Source organism: Podarcis erhardii (genome assembly GCF_964252035.2).
Source record: "Podarcis erhardii genome assembly, chromosome: 9".
Lineage (NCBI taxonomy): Eukaryota > Metazoa > Chordata > Lepidosauria > Squamata > Lacertidae > Podarcis > Podarcis erhardii.
Genome location: NC_138512.1, coordinates 74730153 through 74755819, shown reverse-complemented (window position 1 = coordinate 74755819; position 25667 = coordinate 74730153). Strand labels below are relative to the sequence as shown.

Genomic DNA, 25667 nt, shown 5'->3' with positions numbered 1-25667 from the left:
GCCCTGCTCTAGATGTTGGATTACCAACTCCCATCAGCCCTAGCCAGACAACTCAGCCAATGGGCAGGGATGATGGTAGCTGCAGTCCCAAAAACATTTGTATGGCCACGGGATCCCTTCGCTGTAATCCAGTGGTTCTCCAAGAGTGTGGCACGCCACACTGGTGGGTCAGGAGAGGATGACAACTGTGGCAGGAAGATTCAAGGACAATCAAAGAGACATTTAAACATTCCAGTGTAGTATCAAAATAATATTTTTTTATTTGCAGAATATAGGTAGATACCTTTTCAAAACGAGAGCAAGAGCATCAAAGGATACGAAGGACAATACTGTTGAGAACAGGGATTTTCAACTCTGACAAACCTGAAAGATCAGAAATGAGCAGGTCTCAAATTAGACCTAGCATAAGTCTAATTTGTCCTATATTGATCTAATTAGACCCAGTACAGAGGTTTCCTGGCAAAAGCAAGCTCACACCGCTCACTGTGTTTTCTATACATACTTAAGGTATGTATATAAGAGGCTTATTTATAATTATATTTTGGGAATGATTCATGTTCTTTTTTTAGCTGTGTTGTTTTGTACTTTCTGGATGTCCCATAATAAGTAATAATAATAATTTATTATTTATAGCCTGCCCATCCGGCTGGGTTTCCCCAGCCACTCTGGGTGGCTTCCAAGAAAAGATTAAAAATACATTAAGACATCAGTCATTAAAAACTTCCCTAAACAGGACTGCCTTCAGGGCTGTCCCATGATCATATCATAAAGCAGTTGTGTTCCTTGTTAGAAATCAAGCACGTCTAGGAGTTGCTTCTTTTTGTTTTCCGATGCATTTCTTATCCATAAAAACTTTGATGTGGTGCAAGCACATTTTGATTCTGAAAGTGTTACCAAGGCTAAAGGCCAAGACTGAAAAGTTTGAGAACCACTGCCTTAAGGCATTATGTAATTAGAAAAACGAACCTTTCAGATTAGCCAACTGCCATGCTAAACCAGATATGCTTTTAACTGCATGGTTTCTATTTATTAGTGCCTCATCTGTAGTTTGCAAACCCCCAGCCTCACATGCAGGGAGATTTGATGAACTAATCTGAGTCCATCTTTGTTTCCGCTCCTTGTTTCTGTCTTCTCGGTGCGTGAATTAGTTTATGGAACAAATGGCAATAGATCTGCAATTGCTTTGCTGACACTGTTACTCTTTATTGTACTGTTTAGATTGTTCAAAACTCAATAAAATAACATTTTTTTTTAAAAAAAAGCCTCTCCCCTGAGGTTTATGCCATCATTGTCTTCCAACTTCTCTTTCAAGATTTTTGTGCACGATCCGCCAAGTAGCCGATTTTCTATAAACCGCGCTCTCCTTCCTCTGCACCGTTGAAGGGAAAGGGTTAACTTTTATTTACAACAGTATAGCTTTTATAATAACAGCACCTGCCGCAGAATCTTTTGGTCAACAAAGAAGAGAGATAAAGTCGAGCTGGTTCATTTGTGTGAATTTTATGGTTTGCCTGCATTTAATATATCCCCAACAGGATACGAGTTCCATTTACTGCTGTCAATACTTCGCCGACAGTGGAAAGCGGATCAATGGACTGCATGAATTAATGCGCCACTTCCCTTCCAACATGTACCTTTCGCGTGGGATCTGCAGATGCTGAGGGCAAGGGCAGCTGGAAGCACACCTGGAAAGTCCTTCAGCAAAAGGATTTCCATTCGAAAGGACCGGCAATGAGGCGGTTTTTGATCCCTGCATTTCACACTCCTCTGATCACGAGGAAGTTGCAAGGACAGCTTTGTACGTAAGCTGAGTCCATTTCCCACTGAGGAAAGAATACTGGAGAGAAATGGTGTTTTCAGGATGCAGTCAAACCGCGGTTGTCAAACATAATCCATTCCAGAAGCCCGTTCGGTGTCCGAAATGTTCAACAACCGAGGCACGGCTTCCGATTGGCTGCAGGAGCTTCCTGTCCTCAAACGGAAGCCACGTCGGACATTCGGCTTCCAAAAAAACGTTCGAAAACAGGAACACTTGCTTCCGGGTTTTTGGCATTCAAAACGTTCCAAAACGGAAGCGTTTGGGAACCGAGGTTTGACTGTATGTGTTTATTTCCCACTTGCACACAGCAGGACAGAGTCTCAAACTGAGTCATGCTCTCCCAAACTCACATTCCCAGCACGTCTGCATTCCCATCTCAGTGACATCTACGCTGGCTTGGTCATGCACACAGAATGGAAGATGTCAGGACTCCCAAGGATATGTTCTACGGGGAACTGGTTTCAGGCACAAACTCTATTACAAAGATGCCTGCAAACATGACATGACGTCTGGCAGCGTCAACCCCTTGCAGATGACCGCAGGGCCTGGAGGCAGATAGTCAGGTCATCCATGCACAGTAGTGACCAGAAGAGGAACAAGCACTCGGAGGAGCATAGAGAGAAGAAACATCACAGTGCATCTGCAGAAGCACAACCGGACGCCTTCTTCTGCCCCAGCTGCAACAAAACATGTCTCTCAGTCTCCACAGCCACAGCAGGCGCTGCAAGTTCCAACCGTTTGACTTCACCCCCAAAGGTAAAAAACATATTAAGATTTGAAAAAATTGTGGGAAATGATTGTTGTTTTAAAAAACCTAAAGTTATGATACTGAGACGTATAGGACTTGATGTATTGTTTGAACAAAAGACTTTGTTCCAATATGTGAGATTGGATTCCAGGCCAAGACCAGCCAAGATGAAGAAGGCTTTAAAATTGGATTGTTAACTATATAAGCTTTTATGGATGTGCATAAACAAGTACCGTATTTTTTGTTCAATAAGACGTACCCGACCATAAGACGCACCTAGTTTTTGGAGGAGGGAAACAAGAAAAAAAATATTCTGAATCCCAGAAGCCAGAACAGCAATCCCTCTTGCTGTGCAGTGATCCCTCTTGCTGTTCTGGCTTCAGCGATAGCTGTGCAGCCTGCATTCGCTCCATAAGATGCACACACATTTCCCCATACTTTTTAGGAGAGGAAAAGTGCGTCTTATAGAGCGAAAAATACGGTATATTATAATGGAACCAAGAGGGGGAGTGGATATGGAAGTCAACCCAAATATATGGTTTAATTTGGTTATGATTTTTCTTCCTGTTTTTTTTTTTTTGGGGGGGGGGAATATATATATATATATATATATATATATATATATATATATATATATATATATATATTCACCTCCAAAGGTGCACTCCTCCATTGTCTCCTGAGACAGACAGATGTCAACAACCAGCTGAGCAGTGAAAAGCAGGTAAACGTACAGTGCTTACCTACCAAGGCGACACCATTTGCACAAATGCAACAGGAAACATCTACCTCCTTCCATCACGGACCCTAATTTCCACATGGGCAGCCATGTTACTCCGCTACAGGAAAAACAACAGAGATTCCCATAACACCCTTAAACATTGTTGGTCTCCAAACTCCCATCGGCCCCCAGCCAGCATGGCCAGTGGTCAAGGATGGCAGGAGTCGCAGTCCGAACGATCTGAAAGGCACCACCCTTACGCTGCGAGACAATAGTTTGTTGCCAAACTTTCCCTCTCGTTAGAGAGTAAAATTAGTGTTAAATTGCTGTTTTAAGGGTTGTTTTTAATAATAATAATAATAATAATAATAATTTTTTATTTATACCCCGCCTTCCCCAGCCAAGGCCGGGCTCAGAGCGGCTTACAAGCAATAATAAAAACAAGATGAATGATTACAAACTTAAAAACAAAAATAAAATACAACATTAAAATAATGGAAATTAAAATATTAAAATGTAGCCTCATCGCAGGAGGAGAAGGAAAAGAAAAAAAAAAAGAGAAAGAGAGAGAGGGGGGGGAGGGAGGGAGGGAGGGAGGGAGGGAATCAAATTGGCTCCAAGCCAAAGGCCAGGCGGAACAACTCTGTCTTACAGGCCCTGCAGAAAGAAATCAGATCCTGCAGGGCCCTGGTCTCATGGGGCAGAGGGTTCCACCAGGCCGGAGCCAGAGTTGAAAAGGCCCTGGCTCTGGTTGAAGCCAATCTAACTTCCTTAGGGCCCGGGACCACTAGGGTGTTGTTATTTATGGACCTTGAGGCTCTCCGTGGGGCATACCGGGAGAGGCGGTCCCGTAGGTACGAGGGTCCTAGGCCGTGAAGGGCTTTATAGGTCAAAAGCAGCACCTTAAATCTGACCCTGTACTCCACCGGGAGCCAGTGCAGCTTGAAAAGCACTGGGTGAATATGCTCCCATGGCAGAGACCCCGTGAGGAGCCTCGCTGCAGCATTCTGCACCCGCTGGAGTTTCTGGGACAGCTTCAAGGGCAGCCCCGCGTAGAGCGAATTACAGTAGTCAAGCCTGGAGATGACCATCGCATGAATCATTGTGGCCAAGTCGGGGCGGGAAAGGTAAGGGACCAACTGCTTGATGCGGCGAAGGTGGAAAAATGTCACCTTGGCTGTTGCTGTAACTTGCGCCTCCATGGAAAGGGAGGCGTCAAGGATTACACCCAAACGCTTAACGGAAGGCAATGGCACTAATTGGGCCCCCGCAAGAGAAGGGAGTTGGTCCCTCATCCCCATGCCATCCCGACCTAGCCATAGGACCTCTGTCTTCGAAGAATTTAGTTTCAATCGGCTCCCACGAAACCATCCAGCCACAGCTTCCAAGCATCTGGTCAGTGTGTTCGGGGTCGAGTCGGTGTGGCCATCCATCAGCAGATAGAGCTGAGTGTCATCAGCATATTGGTGACAGCCCAGCCCAAAGCTCCGGATAATCTGGGCAAGGGGGCGCATCACGATGTTAAAAAGCATCGGGGAGAGAATTGCGCCCTGCGGCACTCCACACACCAAGGAGTGGCGCGACGACATTTCCCTCCCTAGTGCCACCCTCTGTCCCCGACCAGAGATAAAAGAGCACAACCAGTTACGGGCTATGCCCTGTATCCCCACGTCTTCTGTTTTTAGAAGTCTGGAACGGATTAATCCATTTTGCATTACTTACTATGGGAAGATGCGCCTTGGTTTTGGAACGCTTTGGTTTTGGAACGGACTTCCAGAACGGATTAAGTTTGAGAACCACTGTACAAGAAACCTATGTAGCTATCAGACACTGGGAGATTGTAGAATGGGAGAGGGTTCAGGTTTCCCACAAGAACTAGATGTTGGATTAGATGGGGCACCGGCCCATCTGTGACCTTGCTGCTGAAAAGCAGGGAAAGATCACAGGGCCTGGTGTTACACCAGCACGCAGCAAATGTTAATCCGATCCACTGATTTGCGCCCGAGCCACCAACTTAATTCAAAACACACAAAGAATGTGGACATAGCAAGGTGTCAAATGTGAGGCAAACCTCAGGCAACTTCACCCCACCGCTAGACCAAAGCATGACCTCTGCTGGTGTGAAATCAGACATGTATTATGACATCTCTTCGTAAGGGTTGTGACTGCGTGAGAAAGGAGAGGATGCGGCAAACGAAGTCATCTAAGCGCCAGTTCCGGAATAGATTCCAAAGTCCTGCAAGCAATCTGAGATACAAGAGAATAGATGGAAGTGATGCATCAATGGAACAGTATTTGAAAGAGTTACAGAAGCCACGCGGAGGAGCATTTTAAGAAAGCACTGCAGATAAATCAACACACAATGGCCACGTGCCAACTCTCCTGCCAGAACAGGTTTGGCCAAAGGAAGTAAAAACCAGGGAACCATCTGCTCCTCAGAGCTCTCTCTTCCCTCTCCCATCATGTTTACAATTATATTACCGTATTAGTATCAATATGTTAATATTAGGCAGCTGCCTTCTCTGTTCTGTTCGATGCTTGCCAAAAACTTTTTGTTGTTGTTGTTTAAGCAACCCAAACATTATTTATGGACATGAAAAAAAATCTAATCATTTTATCTTCGTTTCGAAATTTTATTTTTACAATTTTATTTGTTTTTAAAGTCCACCTTCGCCGCTGTTTTAAATATCTGTTTCACAGCATTTTATGCCAATGGTTTGGAGATATTTTGTCGGTTAAGCAGCAGGTACATTTTGCATACATAGTGATGTATGGAAGTGAGAGCTGGACCATAAAGAAGGCTGGTAACCGAAGAATTGATGCTTTTGAATTATGGTGCTGGAGGAAACTCTTGAGAGTCCCATGGACTGCAAGAAGATCAAACCGATCCATTCTGAAGGAAATCAGCTCTGAGTGCTTGGAAGGACAGATCCTGAAGCTGAGGCTCCAAGACTTTGGCCACCTCATGAGAAGAGAAGACTCCCTGGAAAAGACCCTGATGTTGGGCAAGATGGAGGGCAGAAGGAGAAGGGGACGGCAGAGGACGAGATGGTTGGACAGTGTTCTCGAAGCTACCAGCATGAGTTTGACCAAACTGCGGGAGGCAGTGGAAGACAGGAGTGCCTGGCGTGCTCTGGTCCATGGGGTCACAAAGAGTCGGACACGACTAAATGATAAACAACAACATTTTGCCAAAAGTAAAATTAATAATGCACATGGAGAAGCTGCCATACAGGGAATCAAATGAGTCATCTGTCTAGTCCAGGCCTGCCTGGGAAGGGCCGTAGCTCAGTGGAAGAGCTTCTGCCTCACAAGTAAAAGGTCTCAGGTTCAAGCTCCGTCATCTCCAGGTAGGGCTGGGAGATAGACCACTTCCTGAAACCCTGCAGAGTCACTGACTTGATGGAAAGCACCTTTGTATGTGCCTAATGCCGGGCGAAAGGACAAGTTCTCAAGATGCAATGACAAACAGCAAGTGCAATTGCTTCCGATTGGAAAATTGAGCTTTCTTTAAGTACAGTGGTACCTTGGTTTAAGAACAGCTTAGTTTATGAACAACTTGGATGAAGAACGCTGCAAACCCAGAAGTAAGTGTTTTGGTTTGTGAACTTTGCCTTGGAAGCAGAACATGTTTTGCTTATCCTGTTGAGTGTGTTCCATTTGGAAATGGAGTCCCCCGCTGCTATGGGAAAGCACGTCTTGGTTTAAGAACGCTTTGGTTTAAGAACGGACTTCCAGAACGGATTAAGTTCGTAAACCAAGGTACCTATGTAGAAATCTCCGTGGCACCATATCTGTTAAAGGCCATATCTGCTAAAAAACAAAACCATGGTTACTTGCATGCTGGCGTGTGTGCCGATTCCACTGCAATACTAGAAAGAAGAAATTTCTTTGACACTTTTGAGACTGTTAAAGCAGTTAAAGAGAGATGTTAAAGAGAGATGACCAGTGGAATTTGTGCCTACTCCAGCAAAGGATTGATGCCTTATGCAGAATCAGACCACTGGAGCCATCCAAGTTAGTTTTGTCTTCACTAACAGCCAGCAGCTCTAGGGTTTCACATGAGATTGAACATTGGAATTTCCGCATGTTTCCTAGCACTGAGTTACAGGTCTTCCCCAGCACATCTCCTTGGAAGCAAGCCACGGAGAGGCCAATGAAAATTACCACGTTTGTGGGCTAAGGTGCACAGCCTAAGATTTCCATAACCCAGGTGTGTTGGGGTTTGCACAGAGCTGAGCTGGTGTCCGAACATGCAATATATATCTCACTCACAGCAAAGGGGTAGCAAATTCTTGTATACACAAAGGAAACAAGACACCAAACACCTCTTGCATTCCAAAACAAGGTCTCAGAGCACGTTTTATAACTTTGTTTTCAATGGTGCCAGGATGCTCACAGCCTTAGTTAATCTTTAATACACGTTCGAACCAGTGATGCAAGTTGTCAAGGAATCCACTGGTACAACGGCAGGGAAGCCTTTGTTTCCTTCAGTCATGTCGCAGAAAAAGAGCAAGTTGTGATGGTCTTCACATCAAGCCTAAAGCAGCAATGGCATGGTCCATGAGAGGGATGAGTGGAATGCTCTCAGCTCGAACTGGAATTAATTCCCAAGTGGCACAGGGGGAAGATGCCAGTGTCCATGTTCCAGGGAACCCTAATGAAACATCAAAGCAATCTACAGTGGAACCTCTACTTACAACCATAATCTGTTCAGGAGGTCCGGTCATAACTAGAAACGTACATAGGCAGAGGCGCACTTTTCCATAGAAAGTAATGGGAAAGTGAATTGATGATGAAAAACACCTCCTAAAACAGCAATTTAACATGGATTTTACGGTCTAAAAAGACCATAGACCCATAAAATGAAGGCAATAATCAATATAAAGGTAAAGGGACCCCTGAGCAGTCATGGACGACTCTGGGGTTGCGGCACTCATCTCGCTTTACTGGCCGAGGGAGCCGGCGTACAGCTTCTGGGTCATGTGGCCAGCATGACTAAGCCGCTTCTGGTGAACCAGAGCAGCGCACGGAAACGCCGTTTACCTTCCCGCCGGAGCGGTACCTATTTATCTACTTGTACTTTGAAGTGCTTTCTAACTGCTAGGTTGGCAGGAGCAGGGACTGAGCAACGGAAGTTCACCGCGGGGATTCAAACCGCCGACCTTCTGATCGGCAAGCCCTAGGCTCTGTGGTTTAGACCACAGCGCCACCCGTGTCCCTATAATCAATGTACTGTACTATAAAATAAATAAGACAGTATTGTAGATGAAAAAAATAAACTTTTTCTTCTTCTTACATGCACTGAGGGTGGGTGGGCTTACCTGGCTACAAGCTGGGGGAGGGGCAAGGGTCAGTAAAGAGCTGATTCACTTCAGCCAGGGTCACTTTTTTCCTTGCCAGGCCAGGTTCTTCTCTGGACTTCCTCAGGTTAGTTCCTCGGTGGGTTTGGGGCTGCAGTGCGCCCTGCTGTGCCTCTTGTAGGCGGCACCTCTTCCACAGCTTTGGGGGTGGGATGGGGGCCCTCTCCCTGGCAGCAGAGGCCCCAGTGCTGCCCCGAAGCACCTACTGAAGGTCATAACTGGAATCGTACGTAAGTAGAGCCGTACGTATGTCGAGGTTCCACTGGATCCTGCTCCACGTCTCTTTGTGTTACTTCCGGAAGACTCTACTTGCAGCCTGGATGGCCTCAGCAGCATAGCATTAGGATATACATTGCGTTCTGCAAAACTGGGAATGCATGGGAACTGAAATCTCCCATGGCTCCCTGAAGGTCCAAAGGGCCAAGACGCTGTGCTGCATCCTTTAGGACAGTGGGTGGGGAACCTGCAGCATTCCAGATGTTGTTGCACTACAGCTCCCATTATCCCTTATCACCAACCACGCCGATGGGAGCTACAATACAGCAACATCTGGAGGGCCACAGGTTCCCCTCCCCACCACTCCTTAGGGGACAGAATGGAGGCTACCTATTTCTTCTATATGCTAGTACAAAGTATACTAATGCAAAGCGTGTGTATTGAGGGTATAGTGTTAGAAACTCAGATATGTAAGCTAGGTGCCCAATGGCTCCTTAAACCTGGGTTACAGTCGCCAAAACGGAATGTCCACTTGCCATTCTTGGGCCAGGCGGCTCAGAAGTCGTGTTTTTCAATATGATTTTTTGGTTCCTGAAATTCATTCTGATTGTGCAGATAAAATATCACGGACAGAATTCTACTGGGTGTGCTGCTACTGCGTGAAAATGGTCAAGATCCAAGGATCCCCAGGCATGCGCCTCCAGATGGTGGAGCAGGCACCTTCACTTGGTTGCAAATGGGCGATAGTCGGGTGCAAAATGCACCTGGCACCTGGCGAATTTCGAACGCTGGTTGGGGGTGAATAGTTGTAGCCCCTTGCAACTCTGGACCTCCAATCTGGAATCTAACCCATCTTTACACTACACGCTGCAGGTCGGGGGGGGGGGAATGCATTTATGTCTGAATGGCTCCTCTAGTCACATTCACAGCATGCCAGGTAGAAGGCTAGGCTAGAACGCTTCTCCCTGACACTTAGTTTTCTATGTACAGGGAGTATATATGTATTTTAATGGAGCAGAATGCTCCCACACTCCTGCAGCCTGAAGTTGTACAGTCCAGGAACACTTCTGCCATGTGATCTTCTGTTTGTGTCATTATAGCAGCTGAAATTAAACTCATGTCCAGTAATCAGACGGCTGAAAGGGGAGGCAAGCTCAGCTTTCGTAGACTTCAACTCCGAGGGAGGATTTCATGCAACCAAACATTCCTAATTTATTAGCCATCGTCATGCAGATTGCAGCGTGCCAAGAGGAGAGGACCAGGACAGAGCATGTCAGCTGTTCTGTCTGGCAGGGAAATAAATGCAAGCTGGAGAGACATTGGACGTGCAACTACTGCCGTAGGAACAGAGCTGCACAAATGTGACCTGGAAGAATATCCCTTTGCAAGGCCAGATATGAAAACAAAGCATCGCTTGAGCAGCGGCTGGGCTGCCGGATCTTAGGCAAATAACCCAAGTGGTACCTGCAGTGAAAAACCACACACAACTCCAGACAGGAGTTTTGTACACAATCACTGCTGCATTCCCCCAATCCACATGCTTTGCCACCTGCCATATGGACGGCACATTGGCGCAAAGAAAGTCATTTGGATGTTCTTACAAAGCGCACAGGTGGAAAAGACAACCCAACGGAGCAATTAATGTTCCAATTACACAGAAAAGGTCTCACTCCTGGTTCTGTTGTGTCGTGGGAGCATGAGCCCCATGTGGAAGGCTGTCAGATCTTCCACCCCGGTTCTTCTATGCCAAGGGTCAGAGTGAATCGTAGAATTGGAAGGGACCCTGAGGGTCATATAGTCCAACCCCCTTGTGATGCAGGAATAAGCAGCTGTCCCATACGGGGCATTATCAGCAGCACGCTCTAACCAACCCATCCAGGCTCTCTAATCTGGCAAAACTTAAAATGCAAGCTGTTCCTCCCATTTGTGTTGAGACATTCCAGTATATTGCTGCACTGATGTGGTCTTCTGGTTCCCAATGCAAATATTAAGCAAATAAAAAGGTAAAGGTAAAGGACCCCTGACAGTAAAGTCCAGTCGCAGACGACTCTGGGGTTGCAGCGCTCATCTCACTTTACAGGACAAGGGAGCTGGTGTTTGTCCGCAGACAGTTTTTCCAGGTCATGTGGCCAGCAGGACTAAGCCGCTTCTGGAGAAACCAGAGCAGCGCACGGAAATGCCGTTTACCTTCCCGCTGGAGCAGTACCTATTTATCTACTTGCACTTTTTGGGGGGTGCTTTCGAACTGCTAAGTTGGCAGGAGCTGGGACAGAGCAACGGGAGCTCACCCCTTCGCGGGGATTCGAATCGCCAACCTTCTGATCGGCAAGCCCAAGAGGCTCAGTGGTTTAGACCACAGCACCACCTGCATTGGTTTAAATCCATTTGTAGATCCAAGCACACAGAACTGTTTGCTTCTCTACTTTTTTCAATAATCCAAGTTTCCTTTAGATCAGAATAACCATGTTGGCGATAATGTCTAACACCAGTAGAGTGTTTTCAAGGTGTTCAATGGATTTCACATACATCATCTAGTTGTGATGCTACATCATACCTGTCAGGTAAGCTACCATTCTTCATTTATATGACTATTTGTAAACCACCTTCCACCTCTGAGTCACAGAGCAGTGTACAAAAATATTGTCTCCCATTTTACAGATGGGGGGACTGAGGCAGAGAGAGCACGGTTCTCTTAAGACCACCAAGTGAGTTCACGGCAGAGAAGAGAGAAGTATCAGCTCAGCCTCTTAACCTCTAGGCCACACCAGCTCTCCAGAACCTCTCAGTTCCACAGAAGTCTACCACAAAAACATCCAACAATTCACGCCGACCCTTATAAAAACAAAAAAACGCCCCAGAGTGTGGCTGGTGTTTGAAAATTAACTCGCAGCTCTGTTAAAACAGCTGCACATCTACTCCACGTACTATGTATTAATGTTTAATTTCACCAAAACATCTAGTCTCAAATTAACACTGTGTGGCTACATGCAGAGAAGACAGCTATCATCAAAGAGGAAAGGAAGAGAGGTCTCAGACGGTAACACTGAGCGTTTTTGCACAACTCCCCCAGAGAAAACCACAAGCCTGTTTTGTTGTTGTCAGAATGACATTATATCTTAAATAGCTGGAAATTTCCAGCAATGTACACCTACTGGACTTCGAGAGAGCGGAACAGAACTTGCAGAAGAAGTGCAGAGGTACACAGGCAACTTAGCAAAAAGGAGGAATCTGTGGGAATCGCAGACACCCAAAATCAAGGATAATAAGACAGTAGGAAGCACACTCTGCATTTCGAAGGAGTCCTGCAAGCAAGCAGAGCCACTAAGCCAGCTTTCCGTGTTGCTAAGCACGTTGCAGGCGCGATCAGGAACTACAGATGAAAAAGGGAAGGCCGGAGAGAAGCAATATGCAATTGAAATGCATTGCCAAAGTTTCTTTAGAAACACACACACACACACACGCAGGAAATCTTTGCCATCTCCTGTGATATTTGCAAAAGGGAGTGGCGGAGGCCAGCATCAGGGGGCCAGAGAACTACATTGGCTCCTCAAGCTATCAAAACCAGCTGCTCTGCAAACACCCCGGGGTAAATTTCCACACTCTTAGGCTTTGCCTATGGCAGCGGTTGGTCTCTAACGTTGGCTGAGCCCTGCAGATGTTGATGGGGGGCTCCGATTCCCCGCCACCCTTGGCGTTTAACCATGCAAACATCTGGAGAGCACCACTTTGGCAATCTCTGCGTTCTGGTGCTTACCCCCCTCTCCACTACTCCCCACAACCTAAGCTCTGTGCTTTCAGACTCTCTCCTACTCAGCGTTAGGAATTTCCTGTGCTTTGCTGGCTCACTCTATAATCAAAGGCTATTTTGCAAAGGAGGGGAGTCGCTGAGAACTGCTGCAACTTCCTCTCCAGACATATAAAAGACACTCTTGTAATCTTGTCTGATCTGCCTTTAAACAAGCCAGGGAACTTGCCCTCCTGTCAACTTTTGAAAGACGGGAGGCTGGATGGTTCGCATTTAAAAGAGGAGATGGACCAGCTTAAAGTGCACACACATCCACAGATATCTGGGCCTGCGCTCAGCACAGAAGAAGAGTCATTCCAGACCCAGAGGGGGGAAATCCATGCCGCCACTCGGTGGTGCCCGTGCTGTTTGGTATAACCCAGTTCAATACAGACTAGCAAAGAGACTGGGCATTGAAACCTGGCGAGGCCAGCCAAACAAAACAGCAACAACAGAATTAGAAACTGGGGCAGTGCCTTGGGGACCCGGCCTTTCCCCCACAGCCAAGGTGGGTAGAACGGATCCAGCCCTTTCGGGACGCACATTAAAAAATACATATATATATATATATCCACCACCGTGACGCTGCCAAATGTGTTGGCATCTCCCCTAAGGGATACAACATTATTTCCAAACACACCTGCCCACGCTTTCTCGGCTCCACAGAACAACACCCCACAGCAGCCTCGAACTGCGGCGCACGTGTCAAATAACCCCTTAGGGAACGACACACCCCACACACCCCACAACCTGACAGGAAAGGAACCCACGACACAGCCACCTCCCAGTTCTCAGGAACAACCCAGACATCATCCAAAGAACGCCAGCATCACGTGCTTCCGCAGAAGCGATGGCAATACAGGTGTGCTGTGCAGAAGGGCTGTCCCGTTTCTGGATGGCCCCATAGAAAACACCTTCTTGGCTCCAAGGGGATGGCAAGCCCCACAGCTGCTCTGGGGGAGATATGCCTCCTCAGCCCCACAGAAGCCCCATACAGACTCCAAGTCTAGCTATGTCCCATCCCCCTCACTTTAGCCCCATACAGAGAATGAAAAGGGCACAGTTTCAGGGAGCATATGAGGTCAGGGCCCCCTATCCCACCCCCCAAGTTCCAGATACCAGCCCCCCACCAAATGTCTTCCCTACAGCTCCCAGCCCCACAGGTGAGACAAGATTCCTTCCCCATGGCTCTACAGCGCCCCCCGGCAAGAGCCGTATGCACTACCCCACAGACTGCCCCGTCGCATCTTCTCACAGCCCTATAGACGGGACCCCCAACCGTACCCCAAGACCCAGCTACCACCTCCTCATCGCCCCCAGGGAAGACCTTCTTCACAGAGCCCTCCGGCCCATCTAAGCCCCCCATAAGAAGACAGAGAGCAGGGAGCGCGCAGACAGGACCACCCAGCATCTCTGGAGAAAGGCCGCCCCACTCGGACGCCCCACAGAGACCCACAAGGACAGACCCCCCGCCTCTCTCCCATCCAGTGGCTGGAGCCAAAGGCATCCCAGACGGACCCTCTTTGCCTTGGGGAACTGGGGGTTAAGAGGGAAGAGAGAAAGGACAGGCGGGTGGCCCCCACCTCCTCCCTTCCTAGTCTCTCCCCACACCTCAAATCCCCCATAGATGCTGCCACTGGGAAGGGGAAAGACAGCGCAGACAGCAACCCCTCTCGCAACGCGCATCTCTCCTCTCTTTGTTGTAAGTCGCAAACAGGACTGCCCTACCTCTGTGCAGCCAAGCAGGCAGGCAGGGGCAAAGAAAAACACCTCAGAGCACCCCCCAAAATATTATTTTTTATTGCACGAGATACAGAAAGCTGCAAAACCCCAAATTTTTTTGCACGGAAGGCTGGAGACCTTAAGGAGAAAGACCCAGACACCTCATTTTTGCATGGCAGGCTGGAAACGACCCCGACCCACACACCCCACCCCAGCCTGAACGGAGACGAGGGGTGAATTGGGGGAGGGGGCAATGCACACGCGGGACTAGCTACTCACCCAGAGGAGATGCTGCTGCCTGCGCGCCGGCGGAAGAGTCTGCTCTGCTCCGAACGTTGGCAGCCGCTTCACAGGCACAGGCGCCGCTCAATGCCAGGCGGGATGGAACGCAGGCACACAACAGCGGGAAAGGGACCCGGATGCTGGAACACTCCGCCCCGCCAGCGTCTCCCTTCACCCGCCCCGCCCCGCCCCGTTTCTCAGGCCCCGCCCACAGGCTTTGCCCGTCGAAGGGCAACGAAAAAGCGCCCCGTGGAGCGGCTTCCAGCTCCGTAGTGCGCAGGCGCGATTCTGCTGCCTTTTTTAGCTGGCTTCGCACAGGGAGAGAGTGGGAACTCAATATAATATAATATAATATAATATAATATAATATAATATAATATAATATAATATAATATAATATAATATAATATAATATAATATAATATAATATAATATAATATAATATAATATAATATAATATAATATAATATAATATAATAACAAAGTTTTAAAAATCCAAATATATATCCATATACAGTGGTACCTCAGGTTAAGAACTTAATGCTTCCCTGAGGTCCGTTCTTAACCTGAAACTGTTCTTAACCTGAGGTACTACTTTAGCTAATGGGGCCTCCTGCTGCCGCTGCGCCACTACTGCACGATTTCTGTTCTCATCCTGAAGCAAAGTTCTTAACACAAGGTACTATTTCTGGGTTAGCAGAGTCCGTAACCTGAAGCGTCTATAACCTGAAGCGTCTGTAACCTGAGGTACCACTATACAGAGATTTCTCCAAATCCCAGGACTTCCCCTCCCCCTCCATAGAGTCCCATTTTAAACATTTCAAACTGCATCTTCTTCCAAACTCTGACTTTTGTATCAATCCATATTGTCCATGGTACGGTAATTGTTATACGACAAGTGGAATCAGAATCCTGCCAATGTTTCCATCTGCTTACAATGGTCTCTTCGATAACTCGTATGTTTTCCCCATTCTTTTGTAAAGTTTTTGTCCTCTTGGTTCCTGAGTTTTCCAGTCAGCTTTGTCGCTTCGGCATAGTCCATCAGCTTGGTTTGCCATTCCTCTCTGGTAGGGACCTTGTCTTCTTTCCATCTTGGGGATAGTAGCATCCGGGCGGCTGTTGTTCTGTGCATAAAAAGTCTTTTCTGATCCTTTGGGATGTCAGTACATGTAATTCCTAATAAAAAAGCTTCTGGTTTTTTTTAAACAAAAGTTATTTTAAACATTTTTATATATCATCTCCCGGAAAGCTTACAGGTCCACCACATATGATAAAAGGTACCTTCTTTTTCTTTACACTTCCAGCAGATATTTGCACTTGTCCTATCTATCGCCTCTGCTCCTGGGTCACCTCTGGCGTCTGGCCCTCAGAAGTGTACCTATGGGGGAATGTGGCCCGTGGACTGTCTTGCCAGAGTGGTGCATGCTCTGGTTATCCCCTGCTTGGACTACTGCAATGCGCTCTACGTGGGCCTACCTTTGAAGGTGACCCGGAAACTACAACTAATCCAGAATGTGGCAGCCAGACTGGTGACTAGGAGCGGCCACCGAGACCACATAACACCAGTCTTGAAAGACCTACATTGGCTCCCAGTACGTTTCCAAGCACAATTCAAAGTGTTGGTGCTGACCTTTAAAGCCCTAAACGGCCTCGGTCCAGTATACCTGAAGAAGTGTCTCCACCCCCATCGTTCTGCCCGGACACTGAGGTCCAGCGCCGAGGGCCTTCTGGCAGTTCCCTCATTGCGAGAAGCCAAGTTACAGGGAACCAGGCAGAGGGCCTTCTCGGTAGTGGCGCCTGCCCTGTAGAATGCCCTCCCACCAGATGTCAAAGAGAAAAACAACTACCAGACTTTCAGACGACATCTGAAGGCAGCCCTGTTTAGGGAAGCTTTTAATGTTTGATGCATTACTGTATTTTAATATTGTGTTGGAAGCTGCCCAGAATGGCTGGGGGAACCTCTCTGCAAATGACAGGTGCCTGTCATTTTCCTTGCCCCAGATATCTCAGGATGATGATGCAGCAGAGCGTCAGGAGCAGGAGTCAGAAACAGGTCAGCAATAAATCAACCGGTGTCAGTGAAACTAACTCTTTATTCAAGGAAACATGATCGACTCAGGAGGTGCAGGAACTTGTCCCGGTAGATCTTGCAGTTGTGGGGACTGAAGGTCCCCAGCTTCCTACAGTTGGCTACGTAAGTCTCCTCATCCCCCGGATCCTTCCCAAGGAGGGTTGTCATCTTTGTTTTGGCAAAATGTGGGGCGGGGTGGTTGGGGGGCATTCAAAGCAATCCATTGCAATCTACTGCAGCCTAACAGGATGGCCCCTCTGGAATTTGTCACACACACAAATTTGTAAATCTGTCTGTGCTTGGCTACTCGGAGCTTAAATACATGGCCTTTCCTGCGCCCTTTCAAACACATGCATAGGGAATCCCTAACTTGGCAGAGAGAGAGGGAGAAGACCTGAAATACAGGACAATCCTGTGTTATACAGGTGGCAACCCTATTCCCAAGCACCTGAGACTTTGCCGACGTGCCTTGCCTTTGCACTGCCCTCTTCATGCCTCTTCTGGTCCTGGGAGACCAGTGGGGAGGGGAGCGGGTTGCAGCAGGAGGGGGAGACTCCCTGGCTTCTTCAGAAGTCTGACTCATCTCTGCCTCTTGACTAACCTGCTCTTCAGCCTCTGATTCTGAACTGCTCTCTGCCATAGCCTCTACCTGCTCACCAAACCCTGTTCCCTCCTCAGCTTCTGATGCCTCCTCCTCCTCCCATTCTTCTCCCTCTTCTCCCTCTGACCACACATTGTTGTCCCACCACCAATCCCCGGTCTCTGAGCCTTCTTCTCCTGGGGGTTCCCTTGGGGGTTCCCCAGCTGCTGCCTCCCACTGCTCCTCTGCATCCAACCAGACCATGGCACAGAGTGATGTTTTGGAAGGCAAGGGGGTTGTGTCTGCCAAGAGATGGCCTCCTGTGGATGGGACTTCCCCTGAATTTCCCCCCAAAAAACTTGGTGAGGAATTTTGCTGCTGCTTTCATGCTCCCAGATCCAAGCCGAAAGTTGTGCAGCAAATGTCACTTCAAGATATTTGCTCTCTGGACTCCTGACTTTACGCATCATGACATGCGTTGGCTTCCAGAGGTAGTTCAAGGTAGCCTGGCTTGAGTGAATGAATAGCATTGCATCACAGGCTTGAACTCCATGCCTGCCAACTCCCGTGATTGATGCAAGCCATTGCATAATGGCGGAAGCCCATGTCTGCTCTTCAAAACAAACCTTTCTAGTCAACTTCTGCAACACCCGGGGGCTGGATCCAGGGTTCTGGAGGTCAAAGGCAGTGATTCATTGGGTAGAGCTTTTGGGAATGAAGAACTAAATGAAGAACATCTCTGGAAACATGCAAAAGGTAAGCCCAGTTCCAAAATCGGTGGAAATGTTTCCTTTAAAAAAAAAAAAAGTTTTTTATTTATACTTTTCAAGTTTATACATTTCATTAGTTTTACAATCAATTTAACATTTCAAAATTTGACTTGCATCCACCTCTTTCTGCGGTTCCTTAAATTTGTTTTTAATATCTTCTGTGTATCCAAATTGAATTATTTTGCTCATTTATTAATCTTCTTTAAATATATACTCTTATAGAACTGCAGGTTATTACAATAATCCTGCCAATGTTTCTATCTGTTTATAATTCATATGTAAATATTCAATAAACCATTTCCATTGTTCTATAAAAAGTTTGTTACAGTATCTTGATTTCTTATTCTTCCAGTAAGTTTTGCCATTTCTGCATATTCCATAAGTTTTTGTATCCATTCTTCCTTTGCTGGGACTTTTGCTTCTTTCCACTTTGGGGCAAGTAGCATTCTTGCTGCGGTAGCAGCGTACATAAATAAATTGTTGAGGGTTACATGTCTTAAAGGTTGACCTGCAGTGGGTGGGGCCACAGCCAGCAGTGGGTGGGGCTAGAGGAAGCTCCTGCAGCCAATCGGAAACCGTAAAAACCCAGCCAGACATTCGGCTTCCAAAAGGACATTCGAAAACCGGAACAGTCACTTCCTGGTTTCAATCGTTCGGGAGCCAAAACATTCAAGAACTAGGCTGTTTGAAAACCAAGGTACGACTGTACTACAGTGGTACCTCGGGTTACAGACACTTCAGGTTACATTCGCTTCAGGTTACAGACTCCGCCAACCCAGAAATAGTACCTCGGGTTAAGAACTTTGCTTCAGGATGAGAACAGAAATCGTGTTCCAGTGGTGCGGCGGCAGCGAGAGGCCCCATTAGCTAAAGTAGTGCTTCAGGTTAAGAACAGTTTCAGGTTAAGAATGGACCTCCAGAAAGAATTAAGTTCTTAACCCGAGATACCACTGTATAGTATCCCTGTTAGGAATATTGAGAGCTGTTCAGCAGTGGAACAGATTCCCTCAGGAAGCAGTGGACTCTCCTTCCTTGGAGGTTTTTAAGCAGAGGTTGGAGGACCAACTGTCATGGATGCTTCAGTTGAGATTCCTGCATTGCTGGGGGTTGGAATAGATGACCTTTGGGGGTCCCTTCCAACTCTGCAATGCTATGATTCTATGGGGGCAGCAGCAAGTGAGTTTAAAAACAAACACATCCCCAGCTCTAGCCTGGGACTTTCTTCATGCAAAGCAATTGCTGTACCTCTGAGTTATGGCCCTACCTGCCACTCCAAGGAACGCAGAATAAATGTGGCCCATCCCTGTTCTCAGACATCATTTGACAGGGATACGGGCAGCAGTTCCCACTGCTGCCAAAAGTTTTGCAAGCCCTTCTTAGAGGTGTGCAAAATCAGCACCTGGGCTTGCTGTGTAATTCTCAGCCTTTCAGCCACCATCATTTTAATCTGGGATGACGGGAAAGCCCTCCGTGCCAGGAAAATAAAACCCCGTGCATTGTTGTGTAATAAGCGACTGGGAGAGCTCGCAAATTCTCCCCGAGATTTTGACACAGGTAAGCTGACGGCACTTGGCCTAAGCCCAGGGAATCGGCAGGATTTCGGAGAGCGCCTTTCTTAAGGGTTTAGCTTAACTGGTCTCTGTGAACGACGCAAGCAGCTTTTCCCCTTATTGCTGTATTTTGGAATCGGGGCTTTTCTGGCCGGAGGAACGTGTGAGAGATATGAGACAGGGCCAAACAGCCAGGCAGCCTGGTCCTAATGAGAACCTTATTACTCCTGTGGGAATCCCCTGCCCAGAAAGGAGAGGGGTTTTCCCAAAGGCTATTTTCATGAACAGCCGTCTGTGGTCAATTCCAGTAGTAGCTCGACTCTGGATGCTTCCCAACGTGGATGGTTTAGAGCAGGGTGGTGGGAATCTCTTTTTTTTAGCCTGGGGGCCACATTCTCTCCTAGGCCAACTTCCAGGGGCCACATCCCAGTGGTGGGCAGAATCAGAATCAAAAGTGGGCAGCGCAAGAAATGTTAATTTAATCACACACCCCTCTCTGCTGTCAGGAGAGAGCTGGCAGTAAATCACATTGTGCAAGTTGGGGTTAACGCTTTGTGAGCAAAAATGCGACCTGCACAGACTTGCTGGAGGGTCAGGCCCAGTGCTTTTTTTCCTAGAAAAAAGGTGCAGGAACTCTGCCCTGTCCCTCCTGCAAGCCGGAGAGGCAGGACTGTTAAATTGTGCGTGATCATATCAGATGACACAGCGATTCTTCAAACAGCTCTTGTTTATTCACAGGCCAGAACAGAACTGAAGGGTTCAGTCAGCCTGCTTATATAGAGCTCCAGTACAATGTAACTGTAACAATTTTCTAAAACTATCCAATCACTGAACGTCACTTTCGATCCCTTATTTGTATAACTATCTACAGTATCCCCCTGCTGGCCCAGGGTGAGAACTTCAGTACATAACAAGGGCAGCTTGCAGAACTGAGGCACAGGAAAGTCTTCTTCCCGCACATCAGTTGTTAGCCCGGGAGGCTGAAGAGCCTCATTAAATCCCCACAGCGCTTCTGGTTCATGAGAAGACCCTCTCCAGGATGTCCTCCTTGCAATCTTTCTTGTGAGTCAGAGGCGTGGTGTGGGAAGAGGTGTCGGAACTGCGTTCTGGTACGTTCCAGCTGAAAAAAAAGCCCTGGTCGTGCCTAATGAGCATAGCAGCTCATCCCCAGCAGGTTTTGACCCCATAAAGCAGTTGCTGAGACTGAAGGTCCACAGCTGCCTAAGTCCCCTCCTCTCCAGGGTTTCCCCCAAGCAATCTGAGACAGTGTGAAGCTAACTTCTCCGCCCTCTTCATGCCTCTTCTGGTTTTGGGAGACCAGTGGGGAGGGGAGCTTGTCGCAGCAGGAGGAGGGGACACTTGTGACTCCTCCCCAACCAGACCCATCTCTGCCTCTGGGCCTTCCTCTTCTCCTGCTTCAGCTTCTGCCTCTGATTCTGGACTGCTGTCTGCCACAGACTCTCCCAGCTCACTGAGTCCTGTTACCTCTTCAGCTTCTGACACTTCCTATTCTGCTTCTTCTTCCACTTCCCACTCATCGTTGTCCCGTCACCACTCCCCAGGCTCTTTGATGCTGCTAATGCAGTGGTTTGACTTCGCCCCTGGAGACAGACAGATGCCTGCAACACCTCCCAGGAGCGTCAGACAGCATGAACAATGGCCATGGATGCTCGGAGTTGCACTTCAGAAACATTAGGAAGGCCACAGGTCCCCCACGTCCAGTGTAGCACGGTTCATTTTTGCCCACGTGGTTTGAAACAAAACCAAGTGGTCAAATGCACCGAGCCCACAAATGTCAGACTTCAGGGAATCAGCTTCCTCCCCTGTGGCAGTAGATAAGCAGAACAAAGGAAAAGGAGTCTTCTTACCAGTTAGAAACTTTAATAATCACAGCGAGAGAACAAAGAACACATCTTCTATTAATGGCGGTGCTCCCAATTAAGGAACCCATCCCCTTCTGTCCCTATTCATCTATGTCACTTCTACATCTTGTAATCTGAGCTTGTACCCCAGGCATAGGCCCTCCAGATGTTTGGGACTACAATTCCCATAATCTCTGACCACTGATCCTGTTAGCTAGGGATGATGGGAATTGTAGTCCCAAACATCTGGAGGGCCGGAGTTTGCCTATGCCTGTTGTACCCTCTGTGCTTTCTGTCCTGCCACTTTCTGAGCTCTCCGTGGCCTTGGAGAAGGTGGGCGACTGCTGCCCAGAGACTGTGAATCTGTTAACCCTCTCTCTTCCAGTGTTTCTTCTCCTAGCTGTTCCCCATCCAGTATTTCCCAGCTTCTGCATTTCTGAACTATGCCCCTCTGCAAACCACTGTTCCAAATCTATACTGTCCTCCTGCTCCCAAACAACAACAAAACACCTTCTGCAGTGGTCTGTGAGACCCAACAGTCAGTTTGATGTTGGGTCTTGCAGAACGCATTCCAATGGACTTTCCATGGCCCAACATCTGGACAGAGGACCAACACATCCCATCCTTCAGGAGGGCTGCACCAGCTGATATTCCCTACTCTGCACCCTTGTTCGAAGTGCATGGAGTGGGGGCTTTGTTTCTGACGGTATAGCCCAAAATATCGTCGGCTGCTCTTGCTCTGGCCTCTCTCCACATGCGAGATTTCAGGGGACGGAGTCAGCAGCGTGCGGGCCCCCCGAGCTACAGGCAGGAGGATGTCTCTTGCCTGTGGTGTTGCTGTCGGCCTTTCCACATATATTTGCGGTGACAGAATGGGCCAGATTGCTGACGCAGCCCACCGAGGACAATGTGTTCTGCAGGAGCATGCTGTTCCTTTGTTGTTTTGTAGCTAGCACAGAAGCCAAACTATTGCATAGCCTCCAGGATTTCTCCGATGAAAATAGCGACGTCCTATTCCACATCAGGAAGCTGCTCCCACGTTTGATTTCTCGCCGCACACATAGATGTCATGTAAACATCGATGTCGGTCACTTTGCCCCATCTACCTCACAGGGTTGTCGCAAAGAAAAAAATATGTGAGGGAAGGGATCATATACAACACCTTCAATGGATAAATGGAATGAAATAAAATTGCAGCTGTAAGTTGCCCTGAGTCCCTGCCAGGAAAAAGGCAGGAGATGTTGTTGTTGATGATGATGATGATGGAAACTGTGAGAATGATCAGGAACATACCAGACAGTAAATCCTATTGAACAGTGGGACTTAGTTCTGAGTAAAAACGCTTTGGATTGCAGTGTAAGGCTGCACAGTCTTTACCCAGTGACCTTGAATACAGTGGGACTTACTTCTGAGTACACAGTGTAAGGCTTCGTCTACAGCAAAGGAATCAAGACTCCCCGCATTTTCCTAAGAAGGGGCTGGTTGTGGAAGCATTGCAATTAAAGAATTTAAAGTGGCCTTTTCCTTCAAAATTATAGGAAGGGCTTGGTACACCAGCTTCACAGTTTCCTTCATTTAGTGCAGGAATTTTATTTTCCGTAGAAACAGGACTCTGTTTTTGCATGCACACACACCACTTTTAATGGTTCTCCAATATGTGGAGGGGAGGAAAAAGGAAAAGCAGAACATTCCAGGATCAAATCAGGAACCGGGATGGCTTCTGTAATTCCAGGACTGTCCCTGGAAAATTGGGACAGTTGGAGGGTCTGCTCCCTTATGAAGCTTCGCAGGAGTGGGGAAGGTGGGGAAACAAACCACAATTTTTCCAATCTCTGGGCCCTTAGTTTTAAGTCTTTTACTGCCCAGCACTTCCCAGTAGCTTCTCAGCCCTCATCTTTCTTCCTCTGTCCACCTTTCCTGAAAAAAGCATGGCCTTTTTGTGGACTTTCTGTGTCAAAACCAAACGTTAGCTGCATCCAAGACATACTGACCTTTCGTTCCTGTTGCTGTGCCCTTTGTCTGCTCCATTGCTGGGCAGTAAGAACGTTGGCAAACTTTCCATGACATCACAGCAGCTTAGCCAACAGCTGGAGCTCTTGAGTCTATAGCTAGCAGTAGGACTGGGTGATAGATCAATATACAGTCGTACCTTGGTTTTCAAGCAGCTTAGTTCTCAAAAGTTTTGGCTCTTGAACGCCGCAAACCCAGAAGTGATTGTTCCAGTTTGCGAACTATTTTTGGAAGCTGAAGGGGCTTCTGTGGCTTCTGGTTGGCTGCAGGAGCTTCCTGCAGCCAATCAGAAGCTGCGCTTTGGTTTCCAAATGTTTTGGAAGTCGAACGGACTTCCGGAATGGATTCAGTTCAACTTCTGAGGTACAAATGTATCATCCAAAACCGGTTTGAAGTTCACATTGTGATAATTGGTTCATAATATTTGAGCTGGCAATATATCGTGAATCACAATGTGTGTAAGGGCTAGGCGATATCTGGTTTTCAACATCACAATAACTCACCAGCTAAATATCGCGATAACTCACCAGCTAAATGTTGCAATGTTATCAGCAGCTAAACATTGCAACCTACCACAATGTCTGAAATAAGGATGGAACTATACAGAAGTGAACAGGACAACATCCTGGCAACTGTTACTACTTAGGGTTCCAAAATAATAAATGACAATATTATCAATCATCACACACTCCGTTTCATCAGCAGGCAAGCCAAAAGGCATCCAAATGAGACTTTGGGTTTTTGGCTTGTCTACCAAATGGTGGTGTTCAGGACAGTCCAAAGTATGGCAATGAGGCATAGTGAATACAAATAATCTGGGACTGCTACTGAAAGTGACCATGAGATGATTGATAATATCATCATTTATCAGTTTTTAGAACCTTAAGTAGTAACAGTTCCCATGTCACTGTCCTGTTTGGCTCTGTGTAGTTCCCTCCTTATTTCAGATATCGTGATATATTGAGATATTGTGGCGTTTAGCTGGTGATATATCACGATACTGAAATCCAGTTATCGCCCAGCCCTAGTGAACAGCCATTTGTCTATATTTTCTGTCTACCAGTCCTCCTGTTTAAGGTTCTTCCAAGATCTCACTGCTCCATGATTCTGTCTCCATGTGGATGTGATCAGCATGCCGGAGGGGTGTTTTGCAGGGCCGGCATTTTTGCTGAACTATTTTTGGTGGCAGAATGTCAATAGATCAGTTTGCTCTGGGAAAACGAAGTGACTAATGGCATTGATTCCACTGAGGCTGACAGCAATCAGTCTGCAATGGATGTCCTAACAAGCCAGCCTGTTATCTAGGCATCGCCTCCTCTTGCATTCTTGCTCTCCATATATCCAATTCAGGGCGGAGAATAAGAAGACTGAGCTAATCTTGCACAGGCACAGACGGTGCTTAAATTCTGGAAAACAAAACAAAACGTGATGGGCATCACGGCTGTACAAAAGCCACCTTTTCCTGTCTGCATAAGGAATTCTGTTGTTGTTATTATCTGGATTTTTAATAGATCCCTTTTTTTTCCTAAGGAGGGCACATCAGAAAAGCAGTGCCCATTTAGTCTCCCATTCTCTTTTCGAACAGGACAGCCAAATCTGTGCCAGATTTGTTTTAGAGGCTGTTTTTCTTTTCTTTTTTTTGAAATAATTTTTATTTGATTTTACAAGTATAAAATTATAGCAATACCAAATACATATCCATATTTAGAGATTACTCTGAATCTCTAGACTTCCCACTTTCCCCTCCATGGGTCCTATTGTCCACCTTTTCAACTGCATATAATTCAGCAATCCACAATTTATCTCACTCCGTTTTGTCCATAATATTTGCTACATTGCAAGTGCTATTGTAACCGTGCTAATGTTTTCATCTGCTTACAAATAACTTATAAATTTTTCCCATTCCTTATTAAAGTTTTGGTCTTCTTGGTTCCTGAGCTTTCCAGTCAGTTTTGCCATTTTGGCATAGTCCAGAATCTTAGTTTGCCATTCGTCTCTGGTAGGGACTTTGTCTTTTTTCCATCTCTGGGCTAGTAGCATCCGTGAGGCTGTCGTCACACACACAAAAAGTCTTTTCTGCTCCTTTGGAGTATTGGTACAGTCATACCTTGGGTTACAGACGCTTTGAGTTGCATGATTTTGGTTGCTTCTGGGGTTCGGCACTTGCGC

The 25667-nt window shown here is 47.0% G+C and overlaps 1 protein-coding gene across 3 annotated transcripts in view; it reads right to left on the bottom strand.

Annotated features, from left to right (window-relative positions):
* RNF24 (ring finger protein 24) overlaps nt 1-14803 on the bottom strand; it is an 81340-nt gene extending 66537 nt beyond the window's left edge. The window contains exon 1 of one of the 3 annotated variants that reach the window (XM_081877395.1): nt 14653-14803. Coding sequence is in view for 1 of the 3 variants with exons in the window: in XM_081877392.1 (XP_081733518.1) it covers nt 3311-3366 (56 nt within the window). In the remaining 2 variants the exon portion in view is untranslated. Of the gene's footprint in view, nt 1-3310; nt 3386-14652 lie in introns of those variants that run through there. The other 2 variants (XM_081877391.1, XM_081877392.1) reach the window with 2 other exon arrangements.
* Between the last annotated feature and the right edge of the window lie 10864 nt (nt 14804-25667).